The sequence below is a fragment of the Eleutherodactylus coqui genome, chromosome 12 (assembly GCF_035609145.1).
Source record: "Eleutherodactylus coqui strain aEleCoq1 chromosome 12, aEleCoq1.hap1, whole genome shotgun sequence".
Classification (NCBI taxonomy): domain Eukaryota; kingdom Metazoa; phylum Chordata; class Amphibia; order Anura; family Eleutherodactylidae; genus Eleutherodactylus; species Eleutherodactylus coqui.
In genome coordinates, this window is record NC_089848.1 from 30744891 (window position 1) to 30762455 (window position 17565).

At 42.2% G+C, this 17565-nt stretch overlaps 1 protein-coding gene across 1 annotated transcript in view; it reads left to right on the forward strand.

Annotated features, from left to right (window-relative positions):
- The first annotated feature begins 248 nt into the window (after positions 1-248).
- Positions 249-17565, forward strand: part of BMPER (BMP binding endothelial regulator) — a 250907-nt gene continuing 233590 nt past the window's right edge. Inside the window, exons 1-2 of the mRNA XM_066584670.1 lie at positions 249-1278; positions 2370-2455. Of these exons, the coding sequence (XP_066440767.1) occupies positions 1149-1278; positions 2370-2455 (216 nt within the window). The 5' untranslated portion in view covers positions 249-1148. The remainder of the gene's footprint in view (positions 1279-2369; positions 2456-17565) is intronic.

Sequence of the window (17565 nt, forward strand, 5' to 3'; positions counted from 1 at the left end):
TGGAAGAATAATGTATTGATCTGAGGGTAGAGCCCAGAGCAGCAATAACTGCAAGGGATCAGCAGAGGATCCACTGTTATCTGCTGCTGATAGGATCAGGAGATCGTTCCTGGCTGTCTCCACCAACACATATACATATCCCCACTAGCCAGCAGCTACTTCATGTGGATCACACTAGTCGGGAGGATTTAGGCACGCTTGTGTGGTGAAAAAAACAGGAGGAGGGGTGCTGGGGAAGAAAATAAAGGAAACGGAAGCCAAGCAAAAGAGTAATAGTAGCAGCAGCAGCAGTGTATCCAACGGCAGCAGCAGAGGGACCCTCCTGTATCAGCCCTGTCCTCATACACTGCAGCAACAGCACCAGCAGAGGGACCCTCCTGTATCAGCCCTGACCTGATAGACTGCAGCAGCAGAGGGACCTCCTGTATCAGTCCTGTCTTCATTCACTCCATAGCAGCAACAGAGGGATTCTTCTAAGAACTGACCCTATCCTTATACACTCCAGCAGCAGCACCGGCAGAGGGACCCTCCTGTATCAGCCCTGTCTTCATTCACTCCAGCAGCAACAGAGGAACCCTTCTAAGATCTGATCAGATCTCCACACACTCCAGTAGCAGGACCAGCAGTGAGGTCATTCTTCTGCTCATAGACTCCAGCAGCAGCACCAGAAGTGGTACCTTCCTGAGGTCAGCAGCAGCACCACCACAAGATAGACCCTCCTGAGATCAACTCCTACAGACTGGAGCAGCAGCAACAGCAAGGGGACCCTACAAGGATCAGCTCCTCTTCTCCTGTATTCCTGAACCTGCCCCAGGACAGGGACCTTCCTAACATCAACCCCTGCCCCCCTCATACATTATACTCCCGCAACATCAGCAAAGGCACTCAGCTGTGATCAGCCCATGTCTTCACTATCTTATCTGCTGCACCACCAGTGGGACCCCCTTGTAATCAGCCCCTGACCTCACATACTCCGGCAGCAGCAAAATAAGCATGATTAGCCCTTGACCTTATAACACTCCAGCAGCATCAACAGAGGAGCCCTCCTGGAAACAGTCTCTGTCATCCTATACTCCGGCACTGCACACTCCTAAGGAGCTACAAGAAGCCTGACTCCTGATCTTCTGCAGACTGGATCTATTGGGACAATGAACTTCTGCTTGGCCAGTAGTTTGCCTCTGCCAATGTGTGCCAGCTCCCCAGGGATTACACTCACTGGATGGATATTTATATTTACAACTTTTTTGCACATGTCAGTGGGATCCTCATTCTTGACAGGTAAGGAAGCACCTGGTAATTTGCTGTGTATAGGTATAGATACATAGATATTAGATGGGATGTGAGTTCTTATGGCCTTTGTGACCATCACTGTACATTTTTCAACTTTAACTACAACTGACATCTTTTTAATTCAATCCTTTATAATAATCTGTTGGGTGAATGGCACTTTCTGTCTTTCCAATGCTATGCTTAAGAATAAGACAGGTGCCCTCTACCAGTCATTTTAGGAGAGTAGCCCTCCCTGCCCCACTGCATCCATCTGCCTTTAATCTAAGGTGGGGATATTTTATAGAGAATTAGTGAAGGGTATAATTACATGTGTGCCGGCAGGTGAGGACCCCTGTCCCTGCTGCAAGGACATACTTTACTGACACCTGGTACATACAATAATAAAGCTGATCTGTACTGTAGGCTTGAGTTTCAAAAAAGTCGATGCCAAATGTAGATAATGCTGAGTTGATCATCGACCAAGGGAGTAGTAGTACAGGGGTTTGTTATGGGGTACATACAGTACATTCTTAGCTCTTTTTTTTTTGAAAAATGAGCCTTTTGATAGTGATCAAGATGTGTTATGTCAGCATATCACCTTTGTCCAAAATCCCGTCTTTCAACTACATATAAAGATATATGAACAAAGGAGGAACATGTAATAACTGGAGACACATTTTTTTCTTTTACAGGATGTGTTTTTTTTTCTCATGTAATTGAAAGTTACTGTAGATCAGTCAACTTGTCCCACTTATTATAGACATGCCCATTGTACTTCTGGAGTAGACAATCTACAATATACACAAGTCCCTGTGTAGTAATGATCAATCTCTTATATGTAATGACAGTATAATATGTCAGGACTCAAATCAGAGTCCAGAGTAATAAGGACCCTGGATGCAGAATGTTAGGAGATGTTTGTTTTCAGGTTTCTCCTAAACATGTTGCAAAACATGAACTTTCTCCAAAATACTTCCTAAGATTGTAACATTTCTCTGGGGTGTTTAACTGCCCTCTGCATGTAGGATAATACATAGGTGTCTGCTGTAAGAACATGCAGGTTTATACATAATCTACGTTATTTTGGCTTGTTCTCCAAGGCTCTGTGGCAAAATGTGAAAATGAAGGAGAGGCCTTACAAATTCCATTCATCACTGACAACCCCTGTATCTCGTGTGTGTGCCTGGTAAGTGTGAGATTTATCAACTTATTATTGGCCGCAGTTCCCACATTGTGCTGCATGGAGTTTACATAAGATTTCATAATACTGTTGATAAGGAAAATAGTTGTAATTAAATAAGCACATATACTGCAAATGAATATAAGAATCTTATATGTATATGTCCATGTAAATGTACTACCTGTCTGATACTACTGGTTAGACTTTACTTATATTGTACATTACTTTAGTATGAGAATATTACCTTTTTATTATATTTATTGATATTAGCATGATAGGACTGAATATAATAAGTTATTACTAAAAGCGTGTCAGAAAATCAGGTTATAATAATGTTTCCAGATATTGTACTATTTCCCTAGGAAGTCTCCTGTGTGTATGCAGTGAGTAGAGTCATGATAGGACTAGTCAGATTTAATTACTGCGATATTGAGTAGAGATAGCTATCTGGAAATGGACATAAATAAGATTCTGGTTGTATACTATATGGCTCTTCTTGTGCTTCATCCCTTTGTAAGCTTTGTATATGTCTCCCAAACCTCATTTCAATGAGTTAATCGGTTGCATTGCTGGCCCTATGGAGTGACAGCAGCATTCTATGGCAACAAGATATTACACATGTAAATATATTTGAACATCTTCTTGTTAATCTACTGACCTTCAATTTAGCCTAATAGAGAGAGGGGGAGTCTGAATACAGGGACACTATCAAGTTCCAAAAAGTGTTCAGTGTTTGAAAATGCAAGATTTGGCAAAAGGAAACAACCTGACTGATGGGTCCGCGTTTCCGTATTTTGATTTTTGTGTTCACAATCTGAACTAATTCCTCATGTTCTCCTATCATGTAATTCTGGCTGAAGCCGACTAAACTGCTAGCTTATTTACTTGTATCCCATTCTGAATTATTCATTTACTTGTATCTGCATATGAATTGTTAGCCTTTGGACATTTTATTGTATTTTGTGGAGAGATACAGGTGCTTTACGGTTAACGTCGCAGCTCAGATTTCTAAATTATGAAGTCTACAAAATAGGCATTACATGTGATTTTGGTAATGCATTGTTCCTCCTATAGATATTATTTGCTTTCGCCTGTATATTATTTCCTTGTGTTGAGCATTTTGGGAAATCATGTGATATTTTACTCATCTCTGTTCTTTATGCTGAGTATGTACATTAACATAATAGAAAAGCAGTAAGTAGGGATGACAATCACATGACAGTACATTAATATGTGTGCTGTTTATACTGACACCCAGAGATAAAAACTCTCATAAACCATAAGGCAAAAAAAGTCATTATGCTAACAATCTCTTATGCATGAATTAATATAGCTTTGTGCCATGTAATAGATGTATGTTAAGAAATGGAGCTGCGTAGAAGTAAGCCCATATTCCCAGAGTACAGCAAAAGCTAAAAGTTGACACAAACAAAAAGGGAATTAAAAACACACAAAATACATTTAAAAATGCACTTCAGTGCTGTGTGTGAGTGCGGCCTCCATCCGTCCAGGATACTTTTCTCCCATCAGGATTCTTCTCGGTTTGGTAAAAAAGAATGCAGCACAATGTTAGAATGTGTCCATAGATATGACAAGTTTTTAATTGCTACAACCATTGATACAAATTTTCATTTGGAAGCTAAAGTTACTAACAGTTACTATACCTCTTTCCATTTCTGGGGCATTTTGTAATTTACAGCAACAGACAGATATCTGCTGGAGTGAACAGGATTTGTCAAAGCAATTCAGAAACCACTCAGTTTTCAAGCTTGCAAAATAAAAATGAGAAGGATCAGTCGGGATCAGTTTTGTATTTAATGAAAGACATATTGCAGTAAAGGGACCTTTAGCCTCGTTCACACTGCTGCTTGTCTGTATGATTGTTGACATTTGTTTTGTTCAATGTTAAGAAAGGATTGTCTGACTGATCCCATTTATTCCTATGGAATGCAAACTGATGCAAATCGTCGGGTCCTGAAGGTGGGATCTGTGATACCCATCTTAGATTTGTTACAATCCAGCCGGCACAAAATCACTTCCATTACAATTACTTGTTTTGCTTATTTGAAGTCATTGTAAATCATAAACTTCAGATCATATCCGATTCTTATTTCTGGTACTTGCGGATTACTTTGTCCCTTAGACACTTTACTTTGTTCCTTCCTGAGAAATACTGGCTTCTTACTTTCCAGACACCCTGGAATGTGATTGGTAGATGTGCTGAGGTCCTCCAGTTGTTCTTTTTTTTTGCACAAGTTTTGATAAGTTCCCCCCCTTCGTTCTGCAGATATACAGAACTACTCACATTTTTGAATGATAAAAGTAACACTTCTGGTTCACTTGGTGAAAGATCCAATATCTATGCTTGACTAGTTCTTAACTTTCCCTTTACTTCAAATATTATCGGAACTAAGTCATTTTAAAAGTCCAAATCGCATCAAATCACAAAACAATACACAAAATGTAATAAGCAGTCAGGAGCCACAGATATACTTTCTGGGGTGTTCAATACAAAAGTTATCTGATCAGTTAAAGAGAGGGAGCTTAAGGAGCCAGGAGGGACAGAAGATGTCAAAAAGTAGGGACTGTCTAAGCACAGAACTACCCAACGGGTGCCACGAGGATGTTTGTGAAACAACCTATAATGTAAATACTTTGTAACAAACACATCAGATCTCCGCACCTGTTCTAAAGGACAAAGCATGTTTAAGAAGTATTCACCTTGAGTTTAGGCACAGAAACATTTTCCACTTGATACAATTTTTATCAGTGGTGTTTATCTACATTAGTGATTGAATAAACACATTTAGTAAACTTGGCAGTACATGGATTGAATGATAACCGTAAAGTTATATAGCCTGACCTTCATTTTGTGCCCTGCTCTATATGGGTATTACTTGCCAGGGCTTGTAGCGCTCTGATTTGCAGGCATATACCCACCTCTCACCATCTAGTCACATTGCACAAAATGCTTAGGACACATGGCATAATCACTTTTCCATCATGTGACACCAACCTACTAGTTACATTACATAGCCTTTTAGTCGCACTAAATAGATTTACCCGATATGCTAATCCTATTGTATAGAAAATAAAACATTTTTGGCAAAATAAAAAAGTTTTATTTTGGAGGTCTGTAATATTGCAGTGAGATGATAGGCTAAGATAACACTGTTCTAAAATGTGGAAGAAATATTCAGTGTAGCATAGAATTGGTATAAATGTCATATTTGAGCAACTACCATTAAAGAATGCTTGTGTCCAAAGACAATATTGATTGCAATCCTATTTTCAGCATCAAGTCGGGGTTTGATGGATAGCTCTCTATTATCTATGCATGTTTACACTCTACTTTTTTCACAACTGTTTAAGATCTTTTAAGCTGCATTGGAACTGAAAGTGGACAGTGAATTGCAGGTCGAACCACAAATATTCACTTGGAGTGCAGTCTGGACGTTGCCTCTTAGACATTACTAAAATTGCTTGTAAGCTATTCCCGTTTAGTTCTCTTGCAGACTGCAGCAGGTTTTCTTTCAGCCTTTTCATGTATTTTGCAGTGTTCATCCTACCTGCTTCCTTCATCTGTCTTCCAGGTCCTGTTGTAAGGAAGCATCTCCATAGCATTTGTATAGCCAAGATATCTATAGTAAATCAGGGTCTGATTGGAGCATAGAACTAGATTGTATTTCATTGGAGGGCTTTTCACCATAAAGCGGATATCTAGCCAGTAGTTAATTTTGTAGTTTTGGCCATCTTAGTAGTTGAACCTTTTTGGTCCTGCAGAGTTATCATAGATCTCTCTCAGCAAATACCAATTTTGCGCAGACATGTTTTTGAGGATATCCAATTCTAGTTTGATCTCTTGTATCTAACGCCAGAATGGTGCGTTTCAATAACTGTGTTCCAAAGTGCTGTGTTGGTCGTCTATAGTGTTCTTTTGTCTTCACTTTTCACCAGCAATTGGACATCTAGCTAGGCTGCTTGCTTAGCTACAGTCCATAGAAATTGATATGACAGTTGGAAACAACCAAGTAGCCACATTCTAGCTGACAAGTCAGGACTCCACTATTACTCCCTCTTCAGTACCAAAAACCGGCAGAATCTAGATATGCGTTGTGAGGCAGCTACTCAAATACCCTTTGCTCGAACACGATGTCATGTGTTATATCTGAAAAGATGAGTAGAAGGCTCAGTATGCAAATAAAATCTAAGATGTTTTTTTTTTCATTTAAGTTAAAGTGTATCTGACTTTTCAGAACTTGCTGTCATGTTTGTACATGAGGAATAACACTATTTCTATCATTATATGACTTGTATCCTGCATTTATCACTGTGCTTCCCCCTGCAGAGTAGGTCTATCATTCTCGGATGTCTCTGAGCTGAAGAGTCTAGTTGCTATGATATCTTCTATATTTTGTGCAAAGAGAGAACTGCAAATTCTGCTGTCACAGTGTCTGTACCACACAGAGACAGAATGTCCTTAGGGAGATCACTACAGAAACACTGAGCAGTGGAGATGCGATTAAATAACTCATGATTAGCTTGAACAGCTTGTCTGTATAAAGGTGCTATTACATGGAACGTTCTTTCGGGCAACAGATACCTGACAGGTCGTCTCAGTAATAATCGTTCCTGTGCTTTTACACAGAAACGAGAATCGATGATTGAATAGTTTAGGAGCGGGCTGGGGATTGTCCCGGCCCACATGCCTCGATTCACAGTAAGCAGGCAGTCGTTCATAAGTGAATTTTTACAAAATAATATGTCATACAGTTTTCTGTATGCAGGAACTGAACGCCGAATGGGAAATGAGCAACTTCTAGTTCGTCATTCAGTCGGGGCTGCCTTTATATTGAACAATAATCGTTCAAATTCTCTCTGGATCGCAGGAGTCCCAATGATAACCATTCCAGGTAAAAGCACCTTAAAGGTGCATTTACACACACACAGATGATCGCTCAAAATTAGTCAGAAATTCGACAGTTCTGAGCGATCATTTTGCATGGGTACTAATGGGCTAAATCAGTCCTTTAGTACTTTATTGTATATATTTAGAGAACAGCCAGTGGTCTGTTCTCTAAATACATTGCTATTGTTCTCCAGCGGGGCTGTGGCTGTAAACAGCTGTAAAAGAATGTTATCTGCTGTTATCAGTGCTGCCCATCCGTCTTATCTTATCGTCCTGAGGGACAAGGATTTAATTGAGACCTGAAGTCAGCGATGGACGAAAAGTGCACAGTAAGTGCACATTTACACACAATGATTATCGCTCAAAAGATGGCTCTTGAGCAAATTGTGAGTGATAATCATTGTGTGTAAAAAGGCCTTAAAGGACCACTTACACAAGCAGATAATCGCTCAAAGATCGCTCAAACAGTTTGAGCGGCAACTTTGAGCAATTATTTTGCTTAAAAAATAATTGGTATTTAAGTAACTACTCAGCTACTTAAATACTAATTATGTAGGTAAAGGAAGCCTCCACTGAAGGCAGGCTAATAGCCCAAGGCTATTATGCTCAGATCCTTTGTTCTCCAAACAATGCTATCAGCACTCCCCCCCATCCCGTGGAGAACGACTGATAAAAGTGATCATTAAAATCAAGTGAGCTTGATTTTAATGATCAGCAAAAAGTGCCCGAAATGCGGGTGCCGCGCTCCCATTTACACGCAGCGATTATCGCTAAAACGATTGCCGATTAGCGAATTTTTAGCGATAATCGTCCAGTGTAAATGGGCCTTAAGTCTCTGCTTCTCTCCCTCCTCTCTATAGATTTCTGTGGGCAGCATGAGTCATCAGAGTCCCTCAATTCCTGTTTTCCTTTTTGTTCTCTCTATTACTAAAGATGGACATCACCTGACAACAGGCAGTAGACAGCAAATCAGAAGGAAGGGAAATCCCTAGTGACCAGCACTTTAAATGGATTTTTCAGCACTAAAGCATCATTTCAGCTAAATAAAGTGGTTTGCAGTCCAGCTAGTTATTATAGTGGATATCACATGAGATGTTGGAAAAATCAGTGACATCCAAAACCACAGGTCTCCATTGTAAATATTCATTCTTTGTCATTCAGACTCCCTGATAAATACCTTATTCATTTACAATCATGCAGACATCTCAGGATCTTACGTCTTTGATCCTTATGGCTCTTACTAATATCTGTTTTAAAAACAATAAAAACGGTACAATGAAAAAATGTTTGAACAGAAGAGTCAATTAAAAATGTTTTTATCCTTCTTTTAGGTTACTGTTTAAAAACACTAGAATAACACTTTGTTAAATTATACTGCATACTTGATAGGAGTTGCAGTGGACGCTGATACGTGGATTATCTTTAGCTATTTATTGTTATATCATTATTTTGCTTTCATTTAGTTTGTTCATTACAATATTGTTTATATAGCCCCTAGAAGAAGTTGTCATTTTGCAGTAAAACTCGTCCTGCAGTTCCATCCCAGACAGATCTGTAAATGATGAGCGTTGTGGTGATTAGATGAACAGTGTTGCCACCGGAGACCCTAAAAGTGGTCCCCCCCCACGTGTCCTATAAGAGGCTCTCCGAGGATCCTTGTGTGTAGTGACCTCTTCTTCCGCTTGTGTAGAGCTTGTTGGCCACTAGACGCCTCTACGACACAAAGAAGAGATTTTGCTCAGTTGACAGAGTTTAAGAGGGGCGCATTATTGGAATTCGAGAAGTTGAATGGTTGCATAGATAAATCGCCCACTGCCTAGGCTGTTCTGACCAGACTGTTAGAAGGTGTTGGGACCAGTGGGTGTGTTGAGGGCTTGCACACAATGCCCACAACAGACCACCGGTAGAGAGGATCCTGTAATAAGCACGAGCAGCTTCAATAGTTTAGTTGTCTGCCATCTGTTTGAACCATTTCCAAGTGCATGGCTGAAGGACAATTGCTCTTATGACGTCCATTACGTGTAATGTCTTTGACACCCACTAACTTCTCTGACTGTTACGTAGTAGAACCAGGTTGTCTTTAGCAAAGAATCTATGTTTAGTTTGGGTACTGACAATGGCCTTATTTGTGTCTGGAGACCTAAAGGTGAGCGCCTCAATCCTACTGTTGGTGTGATGGTCTGTGGGGCTATCATATACGAAAGTCAGTCCTCCCTAGTAGTGGTATGAGGAACAATGGCAGCTCAGCTATATGTTCTGGACATCCTGCAGCCACATGTGTTCCTCTCGGTATTATTGTATCTTGTCACCACCGAAAGTGTGGGTGGTGACAAGATACTTGGTGCTTGACAGGGGGGTGATGCCTCCTGTTCCTGACAGGCTCCTCTTTTTGTTGGCCTTCCAGCAGGTCGTGGCACTCAGCATTGCACTGAGGTCTCTTCATGTGAATATACCACAATTGCTGCTGGCCCCATTGTGACTGTAGGTGGTGGCAGACTCCCCCTGCAGCGTTGCACTGACTGTGTGCTCCCCTTACCCAAGCCGCTGTCACTCTCCCCGCTGCCACTCTACCCAAGCCGCTGTCACTCTCCCCGGCGCCACTGTCCCCGGCCTCATTGTCACTCTCGGTGGCTGCAGTGACTGTGGGCTCCCCTTACCAGGGCGAATCACGCTGGCTGACGCTTCTTATAGCATTGCTATGGAAAGTGCCGCCACCTGTCCATGAGCGGAGAATCATTGCGATTCTCCGCTCACGGCGGGCAATTCGCAGCATGCTGCGAATTGCCCCGATTCTCCGCGGTCAGCCTATCTATTAGATAGGGCTGACCGGCGAAGATTCGCCCGTGGCTCCTGCTCCTGGGCGGCGGCTCCCGCGGCGGAGATTCGTCGCGGGATACCGCATCGCCCGTGGACAGCTGGCCTTAGGGTTAGGGGTGTTTTGGTGTTAGGCTTACATTATTTGCTGTTACATGGAAGCCTTTTCAGGTAATATTCTCAGCCTAACAGGTAAACTCATCCCTAACTGTCCAGCCAAGGCAAAAATCACTACACACTGTGCTGCTAGGACCTTTGAGAAGTCATCAATCAGGAGCTAGGGGTGTGACAGGGGCATTTGTACATCCAAGACCTGTCAACCCCCTAGCTTCCAGTGGCATCAAGATACAATAATCCCGTGCCTCCATACCCGTCCATATCACATCTTGTATCCGAGCTAGAGGCAGCCCAACAGGATACTAGAGCCTCCATATCACCCGTATCACATCTTGTGGCTCATCTCCTCCCTGACAGTTTGCTGCTGAATGTTGTAACAATTTTTTTCGTAGCATATTTTCATTGGATCTTTTCTACCATGTGACTTAGTGTCATTTACTTATTTTCTGTCATTCTTTTTATAACAGCTATGAGTAAGAACCATATTGGCTTGAAATGCGTAAGTTCTTGTGTTGCCTGTATGGTTTTAATTGAAATGAATAAGGACGTTTGCAGGTATTTATAAGGGAGGCTGAATGATGGGTTCTGAATATTTATAATGGAAAACTCAGATTTTTCCCTTTACCATGTGTTTGGCATAATTTTAGGACATTTCAGTAGAAATATAATAAAATATATGCTAAAAGTAGAAGAGGCCTGGTTAGTGAATACCTATGGCCAAACGACAGGACCCTGTAACTATGGCTTCTACGGAACATACAATGGGCTATCTACAGAGATGGATGGAAGAATGTAACAAGGCATCTCTGATACATCACAAGCCTATTATTACAGCACGTAGCCACTTAGATGAAAGCTCGCCCTCCTCTCCCTGAAGGTTGAAACTTGGTGCTCAAGTCAGTACTTTCACTTTATTGCCTTCCAATTATGTCTTACTACGCCAGGCTCTAAAATAGTACAAGCTGTAATATATTTCAGCAGAGATTGGGTTACAAGTGGAGGATGACATAACAATACTTGGCAGGCTGACACTGATCTCTGTGTGCTGCCTGCTTATTGTAAAAATACTTGTGTATACAGTCACCTACATTATAGTCAAAGAAAGACCATGCAACGGATTGTATGAAGTGTTACGTGAAAGCCTTGAAGCTAATGCCCTTGCTTTCCCCAAAGCGCTATTATTTATTGCTTGAAATACAACTAGTTCGCCCTCTTTGATATGGAAGCCTGTACATTTATCTCTCAGTACCTCCTGATAAATGTCACAAATAGCCCATGATTTCCTAGTAGAGAGTGGATATATGTGATATTTTACCCATGTTTACTAATATTACATAATAATTAGCAGTTGTAATATTAATTTTAGTTTATACTAATTTAGTGGGATTTTTTTTTGCTAAATCTATGGATGACGCATCCTCAGGATAGATCGCCAATAGCTAATTGTCAGGGAGCCAAAGCTCGGAATCCCGTCGATCCGATGTCGTAAGTTGAATGGCCAGAAGTGTAATACCCACTTCAGGGCAATTCCTATTTCCTATGATGCACATCCAGCCCATTGCATTGACAGCAGGCTAGAAGATCAGGTGATCACCAGCAATCCCATGCGGCGCGTCTCCGACAATTAACTATTTATGACCTATCCTGTGAATAGTTTTTGCCTGGTCCGCTGCTTGGGAATTCAGCCGATCAGCAGGTCATGCGCCCGCTGACAGTGTAGGTAACATAGTAAGTTAGGCTGAATGAAGACAATGTCCATCTAGTTCAGCCTGTTTCAGGAGAGGAAGCTGCTGCTCCAACCCCTGTGTGGTGATTGGCTGCAGGCTTGGGGCTCATTGAAATCAATGGGAGTTGCACCTGCAATTACAAGTGCTGGCCACTACAAAGGGGTAAGAGCAGCGGCTTCTGCTTCAACTTCTGTGACAAGTTGCACTGACATCATCCACCCCCACAGCTGATCGTCTAGGTTCCTGAGCAGCAACTATTGATGACCTATCCCGAGGTGAGATCATCAATAGAATTTGTGCCTGGAAAAAGCCTTTAAGTAAAGTTAACTATTATCATTGATATCTATCTATCTAATAAATATTTTCTGTCTATCCGATAAATCTTTTTTATAGGATATCCTATCTATCCGAATACATAAATTCATATCAAAATACTAACAACCACCTGTCCGTCCGTGAGTGAGTGAGTTACATTCTTCGCCCCTGATCATATGACGGTGACGTATGTACATGGCTGTTGTCCGGCTAGGTGTTCATTAGTATTCCATAGCAACTGGGGCTGCAGGGGATTTGTAGGGGATGTAGTCTGCCAGTAATCTGCACAGGGAGGAAGGACATGTAATGATGTTTCTGTCATGTGATCAGGGGCAAAGCATGTAAATCACTCATTCGGGATGAAGGACCCGTGATAACATCACAGTCATGTGATCAGGGGCAGAGCATGTAACTCACTCGGGAAGAAGGACCTGTGATGACGTCACCATCATGTGATCAGGGGCAGAGCATGATTAGTTTATCCATGGTCCACCTTTACACTATATAAACCCCCTCCTCCTGTAAGAAAGAGACGAGCCATATTACCAAATTAGGCAATTAGTGATGGGAGGTAACCCAATCGCTTAATAACCAGTAATCAGCATAACTTCCCCAGAAGTGGGATGCTAGAACATAATTGATCTTGGTCCACTAATATACATCAGGGCGGCCTACTGATTAGAGTTTTTTTTTCCTCATGCACAGAATGGGGGAATAACATCCCCACCTACTCCTGGAGGGCTGCAAATGTTTTTTTGTTTGGTGTGCCCTATGGGTTGTATTTTAATGATTTACAATACAATGTAGTTTTAATTATGTAGCCTATACTGTGAAGGGCCTCACTACTTGAATAGATTTTTGCCTCTGTGATTAACTTGGTTATAATGTAATATAAAACAGGGCTCAATACACACTAGAGTTAGTTTTTAAAATAATTTTTCTATAGAGTCATAATGCAAATTAAAAAAGGAAGTGAGAGTAGGATCGGTGTTCTGTCCACATGAGCCTATAATCTAAAGGTTCAATCCAACAACTATATTACCTTCCTCGACCATGAATATACAAGCTCGGCTGGAGGGGGTGTCCATGTTTAAATCAATGTAGAGTTAGGAATAAGCCGCTGCCAGACTCAAATGCCATGACATATACAGTTGTGCGACAGTCAGGAGCCCCCTACACACCTTAGATCACTGACCAATACCAAAAAAATTGTCAGGTTCTGCCCATCATTATCTAACGTCTATGGCCGACATAAAAAGTCATCCCGGAAGGCAAAAAGTTTTCAAACAGACTCAGAGTGGTGGAATGACATAAAAAAGTCATACTTACCCCATCTGAAAGCCTACTGCTGCCATTGCACTGGCACCTGATCCCCCACACGTCTTCACTTATGGCCACAGCGGCGATAACATCCTGGCAACGGCACATCTGACCGCTACAGCTAATCAGTAGATATAATGAGCCAGTGATTGGCTGTAGCAGTCACATGTACCTAGTCTCAGTTTTTGGCTTAAAAGAAGTGAGCTTCGAAGAAGTAGGCTTCTACAATTAGCCCTTGCCATTTTTCTGGAGCGTAGAGGGGTCAGTGGACCTTCTCGGGCCTTCGGGACTGCCTGACTTTACTACTGTTCGGAGTATCTTGGCCTTGTCATGTTTATTTAGAAATGTTCCTTGACAACTCTGTGAAAAGGTTTTCGGAAAGTACCAGTGAGGAGATGGGTGCTTTTTAATACCGGATACCCATCTCTCTAAGATGTGGACCTGTACTAAATTACTTAACACCACAATATAAAGTTTTAAAAAAAACTATTTTTGGTGGGTGAAAATAGAAAGATGTTAAAAAAATCTTCCATTGAAATCAGAGCCCATCCCCGAGCTCCTCGCATGCTGCTCCTTGGCTGTCTGAACTATTCAAGTCTGTAGTTTAATCTATGCAAACAAATCGGCGCACTCAGGATGGGAATTAGGTTTTTGGTTCTCACTAATCATCACTAACGGTCCTTCTAGATGAGCCGATTCTCATTTGAACTAGCGACCGAGCGAGTGGCGTCACGCTAAGGCCTCCCTCACACAGGCGTTCGGCAAAGCAACGTGATTTTGCTTTCGCTTTCGGCTGCAGCTACCTGTGGCCAACAGCGGGGTTCAGCATACCTCATTATTGATGAGATGCGCTAAACGCCAAAAAACAGAACAGACTCCGCTCTACAAAAGGCGCCTATGTGAGGGAGGCCTAACTTGTGTGCGCTCCTGCAGCCTGCTTAGACAGACAAATGTATCGTTGGCTCGTTCAAATGAGAATCATTCAGAATCATTCATAAGTGAATGAGAGGGACTGAATGATTGATGTTTAAACTGATCAATAAGCGAATGAGCCAACAATGATTTATACACCTGCAGAAAATAAACAGCCAACGAAAAGTGAATGATCCATATTAGTCGTTCAGCCATTGGCTCGCGTTTAGACCGAACGATTGCCTTTCACTTTCACTCATTTTAACGATAATCGTTACTTCCAAAAGCACCTTTCATTGCAGTCTATGGTGTCGTTAACCTTTTGGTTATGGAAAGATGGAACAATACCTCTACAGCGCCACCTATTGGAAGGTAGCATTCCTGCAAGTCAATGTCTGACCTTTTAGTGAGCCTTGTTACAATGATTGGGAATTACGCACCAAAGCCAGAGTCTTCGCCAAAAGGAGAGGATGACATCTGCACAGACAGCTGTATGTGGGTGATCATCCGTGTGCAGTAGGGCTAGTGAGAGGCCTATAGATGTGGACTAGGAAGGGTATTGTTTCTCCATTGTATTCACTACACAGAGGTCGGCACAGGGACTTTAGCTCTGACCTCTATGTTATTGCAGTGCTGACAGCTTTCGCCCACACAGCTGATCGGTGGGGGCCCGGACGACAGACCCCAGCTGATCAACTATTGATGACCTGTCCCGATGATAGGTCATCAATAATATTTTCCCTGGAAAACTCCTTTAAGAAGACGTAGGCAGGTAATGTCCAAGAGTTGCTGATTGAGCATTTCCTATAGAGCTCCCATGCATTGTACATATCTATATACTTTCCCAGAATTCAGCAGTAATATATCCTAAATGAACAGGATCCAATATTCACAGCAGTGATTCCTCCTGGCAAGTGTCTCGCATCTCAGCGCTTCTTGATACTTTCCCATCTGTAGTTGCGGTGAAGTCCCTTATCCAGTACTATTCAGTGAAAGTGCTGGTGGGCCCAAGTACCCACATATACCCCACAGGGGCAACAAGAACCAGGACAGCTGTAATAGTAATAGAACCAGAGTACCGGAGCCGATACTGAAGGAAGCTGGGAAGAAGGAACCATGTATGGAACTTTCTAAGTAGCCGCGTGCAATCTGAGATGTTAGCCCTGATTTCCACACATATTAAGGGCAAAAACACATGGGCGATTGTCCCTGTACGCTCGCCGCTACGGGGTGTAACAGCATAAATTTTTTCTCATACTATTCAAAGTCCGCGCTAGTACACGGTGAATATAGGTCCTGCCCTATCTTTTTGGCCGATAGTATTAAGGGCATGCACCTGTCTGTTTTTGCCTTCAAGCAAATGTAGTGCTGATATCAACGGGATAATTAGTCATGAGTAACAAATAGGGGCGATCCTAAATGGTTGGTGTTTGTTTATTTATGGAGCATTTGGTGATGTACTGAGATGAGTCTTAGGGCTCAGTCATACGGGCGCCGATCCGCCCGTGTTCCTGCACGATGAGACGGCTGCACCGCGTGGGGATGACTCTCTACATGACCGGCTCCTTCAGCCTTCCCCTAGGGCTTCTTCAGACCAGCATACTTGTGTGCGTTTTTGTGTGTGTTAGATATATACATGCAATGTGCAGAGAATAGAGCCCACTGATGTCAATGGGTTGGTTCCTATGTGCCGGCATTTAGGAAGGCACACAAAAAAGACCTGCTCTATTTTTCTGCGTATTTGCGCACCAAGGACTCCATAAAAGTCCATGGGAGATGCACAAATGCACAATACACTGCACAAGTCTGTGCCAAAAAGTACACACCTGGACCTGACTAGGCCAAATAGCCTTTTCAGTACCGGAGGGGTATGTCATGCATGAGTGTGCACTGACCCTGTAAAAGAACAGTACATGCGTCGATACATGCACAAATCTACCTCATTCACTGCACAAATACGTTACGCTGAAGTGGACACAATTACGCATACGGTCATCTGAAGCCACTGTGATGGTCCTTTTAGACGAGCCAACTCTCGTTTAAACGAGCGAGTGATGTCACTGCTAACTCGATCGCACTGGTGCAGCCTATTTAGACCGGCACATTCATCGTTGGCTCGTACAAATGAGAACAGTTCAGAATTGTTCATTCCTTGTTTAAGCGGTTAGAGTGCCCGAACGATAAGCCAACGACCCAACCATGGTCTTTATACCTGCGTAAAATGAAGAACAAACGAAAGGCAAATCATTCTTGTTCGTTGTTTAGTCGTTGGCTCGTGTTTAGACAGAATGATTCTCGCTCGCTTTCGCTCGTTTGAACAATTTTTTGAACGCTCATGGTTAAGTCTAAAAGCACCTTTATTGATGGTTCGGTGGGTGATGTCAATGTGATAACCGGGGGAGCACCAGGAAATAGTCCTGATTCTGTAAGCAGACAGACTTCTCTGAACACAACCTGTGGGGTTTTATTGGCTTTTGATGTCACTAAATATGTCCATGCGAGATGTTTCCACTAGTTCAGAAGACATGGAGGCTGTGGATAAGAATTAGGTTTTGAGGGCATCTGATCCAGCAACGTGATAATATGCTGAGAAGAGGAGCTGGGCAGGTAATCCTTCACACTATGTGACTGGCTCAGTAAGTGGATGGAGGATGATGAAGCCCACATGTATTTATGGCGTATCAGAAGATCACTTTTATTCGTGGATTTCCCCTTTCCAGTCAGCCATTTTAACGACAAAAACATGAGAAACTGAGAAGTGTCTTATGGTCAACCACATGCTTTCTCTTCTGTCATACTTTGGATTCTGACAGTTTTCTATGCACACATTTTAATGCTGAGCTTATAGGGGTTCTCCCATGAATCATCTTCATACAGAAGTCTAAAAATACAGTCAATAGTTGTTTTATAGCAGTTTACAGTGTTTGTAGCATGAAACAACATTTTGATTTCCATGTGACCCTGTTGGCGGCACTCAGGGCTGTATTTGCCACTAGGCACTG